Source organism: Symphodus melops (assembly GCF_947650265.1).
Source record: "Symphodus melops genome assembly, chromosome: 15".
In the NCBI taxonomy this organism is placed as follows: Eukaryota; Metazoa; Chordata; class Actinopteri; order Labriformes; family Labridae; genus Symphodus; species Symphodus melops.
The window spans coordinates 4,573,058-4,587,482 of record NC_136705.1 but is presented as its reverse complement, the minus strand read 5'-3'; the positions used below and the strand labels follow the sequence as shown (position 1 = coordinate 4,587,482).

Here is a 14,425-nt window from a genome sequence, read left to right as displayed (position 1 = left end):
CGTGGATCAGCGGGGCTGTCGTCTGAGCCTTTGTGTCACAGGCTGTAGTTTATCACTGGCCTGTCATTACCCCGCCCGGGGGCTCTGTATTAATGGGCTTGGTGTTTTGACAGCTGACATGACAGATCCTTTTTAAAGTCAAGTTATTACTTTGCTCGGGTGACAGTGTGTGGGTGTTAATCAAAGCAAACACAAACTGGTATCATTTGAACCTCCAGGTTACGCCTGCTCACACACATCACTCATGCTGGAGTCACAATCAGTTGGCTTCAATTGTTTGTTGAGACCAGACGCCATCTGTTTGTAGCCTGGATTCTGAAGACTGACATCACTTTTTATGCTGAAAATCCTCAATTTGTAGTCTTGTCCCTGATAAGGTTTACGCAAGCTCCGTTTTTATTACATTTCTTCCAGTAGTGCATGTCAAAGAAGAGCCTCACATTTGTCTCATTGTTACCTTAAAACCTATTTAAGGAGTCGCATCCTTCATGGGGGGCTAGTATGGTTAAAAAAAAAAATCTTAAAAAAGCAAAACAAAACCTGAAGCATAATTTTATTCCTGTTATATAAGCTGAGTGTTTTTAAATAAGAAGTCAGGGGTGAGAAAAGTTCTTTGTTTTGAAAACACAATCCTTTATCTGAGTTTTTATTATCTGAAGCCTGAGGCTTAAAATGTATTCAATACGTGGCGTTTAGCATTGAGGGACTCCTTGTCATTGAAACCGGTGCAAAGCCTTATGGATAAGCACACAAAATCTTGAGCACAGCGCATACGCACTAGCATTCATTTTCCATACATATTGATCCAACAACAAGCAAGCCAGAGCCCCTGGAAATGGATTTTTTCTTTCCTTTTTTTTTTTTTTTTTTTCTAATAATTTCCTCGTTTGCTGGGTTAGAGAGTGCATAGAGATGTCTCCATTGATTATCATTCCAGTTAGTGTGCTGCGGATCAATAATGAAAAATACGCGGGGTTGCTGAACACAAGGCGGGAGGGGCTGGAATCAAGCACGCGGAGGGGGGCGGGGGGGATATCTGCTCTGAAAACTGGCAACCCAGTTTAAGACGGACAGATCATACCAGTTGAAGGTCATTGGTCTCCTCTTGATGGAGCGCTTTCAAGTGCACATCATCCAGCTCCGGAGTGTTTGGGGCCAGCAGGCAGGGCTCCAAGCCCCACATCGTCATTGTTGGTAAAGTAGTGTCTTAGAATGGACGGGAGGATGCAGGAGGACGTTCTTGGTCTCCTTGAGACAGAGACAGGCAGCAGCATTAATCGGACTGTTAATAAAGATATACTGCAGGATAAATCTTTATGGAGCCAAAACATTCCTTGCTTTTGTCTTAGTCTTCTTCCAAGTGTCCACGACTGCCAAGATTATTTAAGAGGCTTTGGATGTTGAGGACAGCGAGGGAACGTGAGGTCATTTACAAATAGATCAGGATTGAACCTCATCATTAGGACACCTTTGACTGTGTCAGCCCTCCTGGCATCAAGAAAGGAAGAACTTATATTCTGTTGGATGAAATTGAGAATCCTGAATATTCTTTGTCACTCTGTGCCCAGTTTTGAATCTGTCTTTGTTCCGTAGGTGCTAGTGTCAGTGCAGTCCCTCATTCTGGTGGCTGAGCCCTACTTCAATGAGCCAGGGTACGAACGCTCCCGCGGGACCCCCAGTGGCACCCAGAGCTCACGGGAATATGACGGCAACATCCGACAGGCCTCGGTCAAATGGGCCATGCTGGAGCAGATGCGCAACCCTTCTCCATGCTTCAAAGAGGTAGGAGTCCCTTTTGAACAGTCGAGTGTGTCCTAGTGAATATAAAGATGCTCTCATACCCGCTGCTTTCTGAAGACTCTGTTTGTGTTGGGGGGGAAGTGCTGCCCTCTCATGAAGGATCTACAGGGCCTATCTCCATCAGCGCTTTCTTTGCATCTGCAGCCACGAGCATGAACAGTGCTGAGTGTCCTGCCTGACATCACTCTCCATGTCAGCTGCTTGTTGTGGCTGCTCTCTCAGTCGAAAACGGTTCTCATTGGGGAACACTGCAGCACTCGTCGTTGCCTCTTACCAACCAATCAAGATCTGATCTTGACTTTGTCATCAACGATGGCAGAGGAAAAACAAACGTGACCCTTCAGTGCAGAGGCAACAGGATTCTTTAGGTATTTCATGCCAGGAACTAATTATCATGTTTTGTATGACTGAAGCCAGGTAGGCAAACAATGTGAAGACCTTTTGGTTCGATGTTTTTAGTTAATTGAAGAACTTGATGACAGTTAATAAATAAAAAGAATGAAAGACGGTATCATTGGCTGTCTCAAGCCTTTAATAAGTCAATCTAAATATTTTATATCATTCCAAAGTATTGGTCTTGTCCTGAAGGTTAAAAGAAGTGCCCAATCATTGATCTGATCATTGATCTTTTAAAAGAGCTTTACAAAACACCTCAGTTTAAATAGCTATCAGTTGTAAGAGGAAACCTCAGCCTGTAGTTATTGGAGTTGTCATTGGGGGTGCTGGTGGCTCAGTGGTTAGTGCGCGTGCCTCTGAGAAACATTGTTTTCTAACATAAACCACTTAATCAGTGGGGTTTTTCTCGGTTTGAATTACAAAGTCCATTTGGCATTTCTCTCTGTCGGATCGCTCGTCTTTGCATTGGAAGGCGGGTTCTCCAGTCCACAAGCAGAAATGTCCCTGGGCAAAGAAAGTGAACCCTAAAAAGCTCCAGATGGCATCGCATTGTCTGCCATCAGTGTGTGTGTGTGTGTGTGTAAATGGATGAATGGGATGAGTAGTGTAAAAACGCTCTGAGCGGTCAGGAGACTGGAGGAAAAGAGTCCATTTGTAACTTACCACTTTATGTTTGAGGGTAGGAGACCTCTGTGGATAGTTTGTCTCCCAGTAAAACCTGAGAGAATGATAAACACCAAACATATCCTGTCCTGAAGATATGCTGAGCAACAACAAACGCCTCCTGATGTCCACAGTTCAGAAAAAGAAGATGAGAGAGAGAGAGAGAGAAAGAGACGTTTGTGGTTTTGATAGTAGTGTACATTTGTTAAGGAGAGGAGTGGACTCTCACACACTGAAGGGTACTTAGACTCCTTATATGGAACCTGCACTGCTGTTGATACTGTTATCTGTATGATGACAAACAAAAACAAGGTGCAGATTTAAGTGACTGAAGACAAATCAACTCGAGGTGTTATTGTCTGTATGTAATTGTTGGAAAAGGGTAGCCTAACTATAAAAACTAAGAATGAGTGTGAAGTGTGATGTCATGGAAGGTAAGTTAGATGTAAAACTGGTCTCTTTCCCTCCTCGTCTCTCCTCGAGCTTCGTCAGTCCAGAAAGCAGGCAGGAGAAGGAAAGCCACGTGTCCACCAGTGTTGTTTGGGATGGCCGTCTGATCATAAATTCTCCTCTTATTAAATCCTCGGTAGATGACTTCGTCTGGAGGTTGGTTCGTCCCTCCTCCCCCCCTCCCCCCCTCTCTCTATCCCTCACCGTTTTTTGATTTCCTGTGATCCTTTAAACGGTCCATGCCGAGACGGATCGTGCTGGGGAAGATAACAATCTTTCAACCTGCTCATCCACGGCAGGCTCATTCAGAAATGTCAAGAAAGAGGAACGGAGGAAGAGGAGCGCTTTGGAGAGGAAAATGAGAGGGGGGGAGGGAGGGGGGGGGGGGGGGGCGGACAGAGGGAGAATAAGAAAAGTGATCCAATCTCTTTGACAGGAACACATGAGAAAAACATAGGTTATAGGGGGGGAATGAAAATGCTGCGGTGTCATGGTAACCAAAGATTTCAGCTCAATGCCTATTGAGTTATTATTGCCTTCTTGTTATTAATGAAAAACATGCATTTTTATTTCATCCACTCAATATTACAATTTAAATTACAGACCATGAATTCATCTTTAGACCTGTTTTACTGGTCTAATTTGTTTCTAGTATCATTTATCTCTTACCTACTATAACCCCAAATGTCTGATATAATGAATCTCTTATCATTTTAGTCCTCCCAGGATGCTTTTCTTCACAACAGTCAGTCGGAGAGAAGTCACAAGTGTTCCTTATACTGTAAATGGGATAGATTGCAGATGTAATAGTGTTGACAGTTATTGACAACACGAGGAGGAGCTTAACAGTTGAACTCTGAAGCCCGTCCTTTCAAGGACACTCTGACATGTAGACTGCTGGTGATGTGGAACAAACCTCCGCTCTTTGTTGGAAGACATCCCTCTCTACGTCTCAGCCACAGCTGCCCAAGCAGCTTACTTGTCCAGTTTTTAGGCGAAGTGCACAACGGCTGTCTTCATGCTCATCTGGTGACTGGCGTTGCAACTTGGCGTGCGAAGGACAGGTGTGCGAGGCCACTGTGATGAGAGGTGGCTTTGTGAGCCCGTACATTGGATGCATCTCTCGGTTTCTGCACTTCTAAATGGGTTATATTTTCCATCTTGATCAGTTGAAGTTAGGGCTGCACAATAAATCACAATCACAATATGAGCATTCACAAAGAAATCTGAAATAATCCCAATAAAAAAGAGGAATTATGAAATTTAACCGCACAGTACGTCCATGTATGCTGTCAGGCGGTTTCAATCAAAACGACAACAAAAGATGACGTGGAAGCTAGCAAGGAATCATGGGAGTGATTCTCTCTCCTCTTTCACCCCCACCCCGATGAAAATGATCTCCGACCGTCTTCAAGACCATCAGCGAAACAGGCCTGAGGAAGAGAATATGTTGCTTGGATGTCTTTGGTTTCTTGGGTGACAAACACAAGTAGTGTGTGTACAACACTGCTCCAAAGTTTCTGCACAAACTGAATTATAGCCCATATGCACACTTCTATATTGTTTATTTACAGCACTTCATTTTGTTATTAAGAGCTTGAACATTTATATATTTTTACATCTGGTTTGATTTTTTTTTTTTTTTTTTCCATAAAAATAAATACTATGAATATCACAGACAGAAAATAAATCCCATTTTTTGTGTTTTTTCCATTATCGTGCAGCTCCAGTTGAATTTCACCCTGCTTTGTTTTTGAGCTTCTTTATTTGCCTCTGGGTATTCTCAGCCAGTGCTGCTTGTATTTCTGTGAGCTTCCAAGGTGAAATATTGTAATTCTATCTCGCCTTTGCACAGCATGCGACGCTGGGATTAAGGAGAGGAAAAGAAAAAAAAAAAAACTGGGTTCATGACATCACCAGTCAGCCGGTGAAATGGACCGCTGGACCGAGAGATATTGCAGGAATATAGTAGGACTTGGCAATGCCACATGGTTGAGCAATCTCACACATACGCACACAGAAATTCAATTAACCCTGGCAAGACACTCTCATGTGAAGACACGGGTCTTTTAGCACTTTTAGACCTTAGCTGCAGCAACTATTAGCTGAAAAACAAAAGCAGCCATTGCTTATTCCCTTTTCGACATGTAGAACTGTAATTTCATCTCATCATTTCTCAGATCGATTGTCTTGTTGTAAAGATATGAATCATCTCATGTTAGGTGTGTATAAACCATTACATAGTTCTAACAGTATATTATGGCCTAAGAAGTGGATTATATGTATTTAATTAGAAATAATCATGAAAATGGATTTAACAGGTTAAACTCGGCACATTAACATACATTTTATATCTGACAGCTTGTAAGTGGAACATGCATCCAGAGTTGTGTAGAAAGTGCAGAGGAAGTATGCAATGAGTGCTCGTTTAACTCAACAAGCATGAAGCATATTTAGAGATATTTTGTATTTTAAGATTGACCACATTCTGTAAAAAACATATTTTATCTGATGCAGTTTAAGCAAACCGTTTGAATCCGAGCTCTTTTGCTCATAGACTGCTTTCACGTTTTCCCTGCAGCGATGAGTGAATAATAAGACCAGAGAGAACACATCGATAACCTGTGAAACTGTAAAATGACAGTATACAGTCTGATGGTAGACACTTCCTGAAAACATTGCATATGGCATGTTTAACACAAAGTATTTTGGCTTACATCTGCTTTCCTGGATGCTGCAGATGCAGCAGTGGCTGCTGACGTCGTTTAGATCCGGCTGATACGTCCTGAGACTGACGCTGTCAGCTCTCTCACTTGCCTTAGCGCATCCTGTCACTCTTTCTGAAGCAGCGTCTTTAGCACTTTAAGAGTTGACACAGAAATGTGGCCGTTTCATGAGTGGTGATGAGAGACATCCTCTCACTGACCCCCTCTTGATGGTGGAGTGCAGGTTACATGTATGGTTCCCTGCAACTGTCTCTCCAGATCTTTCAAAGTAGCTTCCAGAACAGCTGAACATCAATAGAGTAGCTCTCAGCCTGTCTTAGAAGATGCCCTCCAAATGAACTAGGTGCCGTCTGTTGTCTTGTATTTCTTTCCATTTTTAACAGCTTCTTAAAATCCTCTATCAGCTCCACATATCGTCGTTGTCTTTAAGCTGAGCGTGAAGTTCCACTTTATAGGTTTTCTAATCATGGTCACTTTTTATAAGTTTACAATTTTTAGTTTTGCCCATAGCATGGCCTAGCTCTTTCCCGATGTATAACAGTAATGTATCAAGTCTGCATTTCATTCCCTCTCTTCCCTATTTCCTTCTCTATCCTCTGTCCTATCCAAATGAAGGCAGCATGCCCAAAATATATATATATTTTTTTTTTTTCTCCTAAAATCTCCTGAATAGAAACGTACTGATCTGTAACAGAGAGTGTTAGTCTGCATTCATGAAGACAATAATGCTCCATAAACATGATGCTTTTTTTTAGCACACGTCCCAGAATGGCCTAGAATGCCAGCCTGAAGGATCACTGAATACCTGTCCTTTTGAAACCAAACCATGGCGGTGGCCAAGGTTTCAAGTTTTCTCCTACTTCATGTCCCAGTAAAGAAAAGAGCTCGTTGTTTGTTGCACCGGGCTGTGAACATGTTTATATCTGCTGTCTAAAACGGGTGTTAAAGGGAGTTCAGTAACTTTTGTAACCTGCCTCGAGTCGACACTGGAGGTTGTTACTGAATGCTTACTTGGATAAAGAGCTTTCAGCAGTTTCACACGCTCTCTATTAGAGTTCGAGTTTTGCATTTTGAGCTGTGGATGTTTTTCTGAGCACATCTGCTCAAATATAGCTCGCAAGGTTGGAAGAGGATCTCGGGTTGAGTTTGTTGTGTCTGACTTAGAAATGTTAAGGGGGTCATGAAAAATTTAGCCTCAAGCGTTCTCTAACAAGGCTTGGATTTTTTTTGGGGGGGGGGGGGTGTGGGCTGAGATTCTCTCCCCTGTGACAAAACCAAAATCCATTAACTTCAGTTGTTTGAAGTCTTAACAGATTTCTTCTTACCTTGTGGCCCTGCTTGTGTGTGCGCAGATGGAGAAAACAACGTCATGTTGTTATTGTACCTGCTAGAATCAAGACTCAGGTCTCTTCTGATGATGTGCAGCAGCCTTTTTTTTTTTTTTTTTTTTTACTAACGAGAGCATCAGATTAGTGGGATCCAATTGCATGGACACAGTTTTATTTTTGGAATGTGTGTGCAAAATACAGTGCAACCAGAAGCTATTTATAGAGGGCGAGCTGGAGAATAGAGTACAGGCTTGAATAATGCAGCAGGAGATTGTCAGGTGGAATTAAGGACAATTGGTTGCGTGTTAAAATATGGATCATTGTATGTGTGCCTGTAATTGTGTGTGTGAGAGGAAGTGGACGAGAGTTCAAATGTTGGAGCCTCTGACAGATGACACCCTTTAACTAGCGCCACATCATCTCGGGCCAACACTGTCCCCCTCTTGAGGTTCTGCCTCGTAGGGTGAGGGTCAGCGCCACAGTACACACCATCTGATTCATAGCTGGAAGGAAAGGGGGGGGGGGGGGTCACAGAACAGATTATGGCGTGCAAGCGAGCGAGCAGTCAGCTGACGTCTGGAGGCCGCGCTCGTGCGGATTGAGAGCTGCACTCCGGGAACCTTTCTCGGCTGCGAAGAGGATACTGCCACTGAATCAGTCTGAACATTTATATCTCGAGTGAATGTGTGCGGAAACACGTGTGACTCTCACACCAAATACTTCCCATTCACTGCCTTCAGTATGCCATAGACACTGCACTCTCTCTCACACACACACACACACACACACACACACACACCACTGAGTGGTGGGACGCTGCTTCAACAGGCAGAGGGAGAGTCAGTAGTTAGGTCATCCTCTGTCGGTCACCGAGCTGCCAGACTGCGTGTGTGAAGTCGTCGCTCTCCTCGCCCTCAAGAAAACTCCCCACCAGCCCCTCACTGCTTTATCAAAACCTGGACTACATCTACAGTGATGCTTGGAGGAAATGTTTTCGTCGTGCTTTGTTCACACTGCAGGCAAAAAGTGACCTGAGCAGATTTCTCTGCTCATACGTGACGAACCGGTTTGAATAGTTGAAGTCACATAAAACGTCCTGTTTTCTTTGTTTCAAATATTTTTCATTAGAAGCAAAGAACAAAACCAGTGTACAGGCCAGAGAAGACAATGGAAATAACTAAAAACAAACAGTCAGTAAGTTAAATGAATGGATGAGTTTGAGATGAAACAAACAAATTAAATGAAAAGCAAAATGAAATTAAGAATGAACAACAACAAAATACACAAATAAATAAATAAATGTCAATCCGTTGTAATTCAAAGTGATCTTGCTGCTAAAACGTCCTGCTTTCTGAAGCACCCTCTGCCATCAGTGTGTGAATGTGTAGGTGTGACATGCGGTGTAAAAGCGCCTTGATCAGTCAGAAGAATAGAAAACTCCTGTACGAGCTCAACTCCATTCACCTCTGCAAACCAGTTTTTACCACCGGGAGATGTGCAGGAAACACTCCTCAAGTCGGTCCAGCCTTTTTGTTGCCTCTGCTGATGAGCACCTCACATCCACACTGCTCGGATATAAAAGAGAGCCCCAGCGGGTTACTGATCACAACCGAACACATGGAAAATCGTTCGGCTCCGGCCTTGATATTCCGTTTTGATGAAGTCTTTGAGATGACTTTTTTTTTTTGTTTGTTGGTAGAAACATCTCTTTTATCTATCCATCTGTCTGTCTATCTTATTCTGTTGGAACTTTGTCTTACCGATACAGGAGCTTCCTGGAGCTGGAGTTCTCCCACTGTGGGAGTGGGTCAGGGTTAGCAGGGCAGGAAGCTGAGGCCTCAGCGTATCACTGAGAGAACACCAAGAATAAGGAACTTTCTAATGGCTGCATGATTCACATTTGTCCTTGACCCTTCAAGTGTCAGGCGTTTACGCACAGCCATTCCCCGCCTGTCCCCCGTGGAATAATGAGTGCACGGCATTACTTCAAAGGTCACTGAGTTTATCTGGCAGCTGGGGCTCTCCATCAGAGGACCTGATCTCTGACTGCACATATACCAGCTCCATGCTCTCTGTGCGTACATGTCTGAGTCTTAACATAAAGTATATGTATTTCCTGAAAGGTCATTTGTCAGGCCGCTCTAATCCAACGTTTGCATCATGATCACAGCTGGTTTGCATGAAGAGCTTCCTCATGCGCTCTGATCGATAGCCACGTCCAAATGCCAAAAGTAGAACGGCTGCCGGCCCTCGCTACATGAAGCCCTTTGGGAAATCGACCCTTTAAACCGCCACATATCTGGACACATCCACACGTAATGTCAGACGTGTGCATCTGTCTTGACGTGTCTTATCATAGCATGCGTGCGCTCTCGTCTCTTGATTCCTGCGCACTGTTTACGGCACGCCTCTGACCTTGAGCCAGTGTCTCTTTGCTGGGGATCTTCTCCCATCTCGATGGATGTAACTTAAGCAGGCGAGCAGGGGAGGGGGAGGGGGGGTTGGTTGGGCGGATCAAAAGACAGAGGAAGAGATTAGAAGTAGCGGTGGTAGATGGAATGAAGATGAAGAGAGCCGAGGGAGATGGAGAAGGAAGAGGGGGATTAAAGTGGTCCCCAAACCCTTTCTGCTGCCTCTTTGCCTCTCCTCTCCTGGTAAACAGCAAATCAGCAGCTCCCCTAATAACTAATCCACTCCCTCCACCAGCACAGCAGCAGCGCTCGCTGCATACTGATGGCTCGGCCCTGGCGACTGTTGCTAGGAAGCCGACCGGAGGGGCTCTGAAAGCAGGGTACATGGGTGGAGATGATCGACATCAGCAGTGGCGCGGCGTCGTTTACATGATGTCAGAGAGTGACAGAAGCACCCTCGACGATAATAAACAGCCTCGGAGCTAATGTGTATGCTGCGCGTGTCCTGCCTGTCATTAGATACATTGTAGACCCTTCAAAGAGACATGAGACCACCTGCTCGGTCAGGACTGATCGTCAGCTCGGGGAAAAAGGACTTCTCAATGTGTCTGAGATGATCTGAATGATCGTTTCAAAGATGGAGGGCTCCTGCTGAGGGAGAAGGCAGCATCCAAACACATCATAAAGATTATCATTTTGTATTTCCAGGATTGAAGTTTCCCTTTGCTTTAACACTGTGGTGTGTTTGCTTGGCAGGTGATCCACAAGCACTTCTACCTGAAGCGGACAGAGATCATGTCTCAGTGCGAGGAGTGGATCGCAGACATCCAGCAGTACAGCAGCGACAAGAGGGTCGGCAGGACCATGTCTCATCACGCCGCTGCTCTTAAGGTAAATGATCTCCGCCTGCTCACCTCTGTAAAGATTGTGTGAACATCTGAACCACTGAGCCACTTCCTTAACGTCTTCCCGTTACATCCGACGCTGCTCGGTGTGACCTCAGGAAGTTTGTGAGTGCTGCTCGCGGGCTTCTCAGCTTTGTTCATTAATAATACGGAGAGGAGAAGATATGCCTGCACACTCTCAAATGCCACATGTTAAAAAAAAAAAACCCTTTGTGTTGCATTGAAGTAAGTGTGCTGGTGTTCTTATTATCAGCCCTATCCTTCGCCATCCTTATCTGACTGTACGTCAGGGAGTCTGTCCAAATGAAAACAATACAGGGTACATACAGAAGGACCGTGTGGAAGAGTCCAACAAGCCTCCAGGTTTATAACATGAGCTCGCTGCTTTAGTGTCTTCGAGCTGGGATGGGAGGAGATATCACAGCTTCAATGAGAACATGAAGGGACAAGTGATAGACTTCGAATGGAGGGGAAAGCAGGATGTGCTCGAGGGCAGGTTATTCCTATCATAGCTCTAAAGCTGTCATTAGGAAGGACAGAGGAAATGTCGGGAGGAGAGAGTCGGGGGTTAACGTGCAGCCCAAGGGCTGAGGTGGGAATCAAACCCACGGCCGTCACACGGGCGTTTGACATAACCACTAGACTACTGAGTGACGCCCCATAAAACGTCGTGGACGCCTGAGGTTCACTCGTCACCACTCCATTCTTCATCAGGATGGAAATGCACCAGCGTGTATTCAGTCTCTCGAAGCTCCAACTCCGTGCTACAAAATGAGAGTGTTGAAATAGTTTGGCGTCGTCAGCGTGGCTGTGCGTCTTGTTTTCAGTCTTTGCGACAAAGTTAATAGAAAAAGGATGAAGAGAGAAGGAAACATTTCCAAATAGAGCTAACCAGTGGGCTGGGAGTGTTTCGTCTTTGTCCTCTACATTGTGTGTGCTAACACCAGACTTAGCCTCTAACAGCTAAATACATTTAAAGTGATGGTGAAACTGAGACCTGACTGTGTGTGTGTGCGTGTGTTGTTTCTGCAGAGACACACAGCTCAGCTCAGAGAGGAGCTCCTGAAGCTCCCCTGCCCCGACGGTCTGGAGCCCGACGGTGACGAGTTCTCAGAGAGGAGCGCCTCCCTCATCCTCAAAGAGCTGCCCAATCAGGACGCAGAGAAGCCGGGCGGCAGTCAGGACAGCCACTGCAGCGAGGGCCAGCTATGAGTCCTACCCCGATCCACCGCCTCCCAAACACCCCCCCCCTTTACTCCTTCAGATTGTTACGCTGTAAAGACTCGATGGCTTCAGAGCACAAGCCTCCACTTTGTCAATATTTGTATGTAAAGATCTAATAGCAGAATAAGAAGACGAGGGGACGCGGGGAAGCAGAAGGTGAGGAGACGAACTCTGAACTATGCTTCACCCTTAATGACAACAGTCGACAAAAACTTTTATTTACCTGTAAAGGAGTGTAAACATTTTGTGCTTTTTTCCAATTGTGATATAACCACTGATTGGTATGTTATTAAACTTGTTTATGTATACATAATGGCAGAGGAAAATTACAGATTATATAAGGGAAACTACCTTTAGAAAGAATGTTTACTGAATGTTCTTTTTTTTTTCTTTTTTGTCGTTTGGACTGTTAGAGAGAGAACAGTTGTAACCAAGGATGTTTTGGTTATTCTTTAAGGATGCTATTTAAAAAAAAAACAACAACAACAGAAAACACACAGGAAACAGAATCTGACATGAACAGCCCCTCTGATCATCCGTTGCTTCATTTGATTTTCTTCTCGGATCATATCCACTTGAATAAAAGCTGAGTCGGACGTTCTTAAATGCTATGTTATCCCTTTTTAAAGGCTCCAAATTAAAAATCATTATGCTCTGGATTAACATTTTGTCGCCTCTCAGAACTTCTCCATGATTGTTTCCATTGACATGATCGTAGATCGTAAGACTGTGTGTCAGAGCCTCATGGGAAATGTATTTTGAAGGCTTGTGCATGTGTACGTGTGTTTCTGTGCGTGTGCAACAATCCCAAGTGAGATACAAAGCTGTGATGTGCCTTTGATCTACACCACACCACCAAATACTCCAACAGAGTACCTTTACTGATTTACTTTGCTATTTCTACAAAATTATTAATTCTGCTCCGTCTGACGTTAAAACTGCTTTGATCTTTTTTTTTTATTATGTTGAACTCAAGTGAACAAAAAAAAATGCACTTTCTATTTTACTCACTCCTTAGAACAGTCACATTCTCCTTTTGCTAGGACATTAAATGGAGCTTGAAAGTATGGATTGATTGTGCGAATGCTTCTTTTCTGCATTTAAAAACACATCAAACAACGCTCTGCTCTGCTCTGCTCACAGGGGAAGAAAGGCATCGAATACCTGAGCTAAATCACGAGAAGAAATACACGCACGGCTTTCAAAGTATCGGGATTTAATCTTTTGGTGGATTCATCTACTTTCTTTCATCTTTCAAGTACTTTTCTATCACACTCTTTCTGTGACTAAACAACTAGCGCCCGGTTGATACAGGATTTTATACCGATATCGATAAGAGACGAAAATCCGATGCAGATAAATAAGTTTGCATCTTCAATCTACTTATTGTGTTTATCGCTTGTAAGTTATGCAGTTATCTAAGACAAGCTGGTCACCCATCTGGAAAGTAACTGCTTGTTCTGCATCCTCATACACTCTGGACAGTGATCGTGCCTGGAGTAATTAATATAGCGCCCTCTGCTGGTTAAAAAGAACTGCCATTTTAATCAAATATAACTCAAAAAAAGGGATGTTTGGTGAATAAATGGAGTCATATTGGTGCAATTGCATCATAAAATTAGCCAATACCGATAATTACTGGATATGCTTTCATTGGATGATTTTATCACATCTGGATAAATAAGTGCTTTAACTCCTACATTTTATGTCCACAGGGGGCCACAAACTGAACGATCCTGACAGCTGCTTTAAAATACTAAATGTTCTTACGCTGATGCCATTGTTGAGACATTTTTATTACAGCCCTGATGTGGACCTATCTACTTTATCTTTCTCTGTTGAATAACCTGATCATAAGATTTGATCCGATCCCACAGCGTGATTCCTGTTGCATTTCTTCTGAACAGCCAGGTCCAGAATGTACTCGTATTTGCCAGTCCTCAAGTTTTACATGAACAAAACACATCGACTAAACCTGCGAGAGACCTCAGACAGATGTGTGATGGATGTGAAAGGGATCAAAGTCAAGATCTCAATGGTATGAATAAAAAGCCCCGTTTCATGCATGCAACGTAATCCCCTACATACTGTGACAAGAAGAAGAAAAAAGGTTGAAATGAAATACCAGTATCATTTCATCCATTTGAGAACTAACATCCAGAATTCAAAAATATAAAGAAATGTAATGATGACCCCAGGGGGAAACCTTTTAAGTCTTGTTTTTTTTTGTTTGTTTAATATATCCGCAAACAAATTTTTTTTTTTTTTTTTTTTTTGTGAAAAGATGTATTCAATACTCAAGTTGGGTTTATAATATTCATTTTCTACATTAAAATGAAACTCCGCGACACATCTTATTTTCAACCCGAGTGGACTGCTACTGATTCATTCTTTGTGTTTTGTGAACTTTGTGTTTTTAAGTTCTGACAAAGAAGTTTTAAGTAGAATAAATCTGAATTACTCTTTAGATTTATTTTAATCCTGGGGCGCTGGTGGCCTAGTGGTCAGTTTGTGCGCTTCAT

The 14,425-nt window shown here is 43.5% G+C and overlaps 1 protein-coding gene across 8 annotated transcripts in view; it reads left to right on the top strand.

Moving 5' to 3' along the window:
* birc6 (baculoviral IAP repeat containing 6) overlaps positions 1-12,970 on the top strand; it is a 132,715-nt gene extending 119,745 nt beyond the window's left edge. For all 8 annotated transcript variants that reach the window (XM_079363051.1, XM_079363055.1, XM_079363053.1 and 5 more), the window contains exons 71-73: positions 1,594-1,782; positions 10,531-10,665; positions 11,712-12,970. In XM_079363051.1, coding sequence (XP_079219177.1) covers positions 1,594-1,782; positions 10,531-10,665; positions 11,712-11,891 — 504 coding nt within the window. In that variant the 3' untranslated portion in view covers positions 11,892-12,970. The remainder of the gene's footprint in view (positions 1-1,593; positions 1,783-10,530; positions 10,666-11,711) is intronic.
* The last annotated feature ends 1,455 nt before the right edge of the window (positions 12,971-14,425 follow it).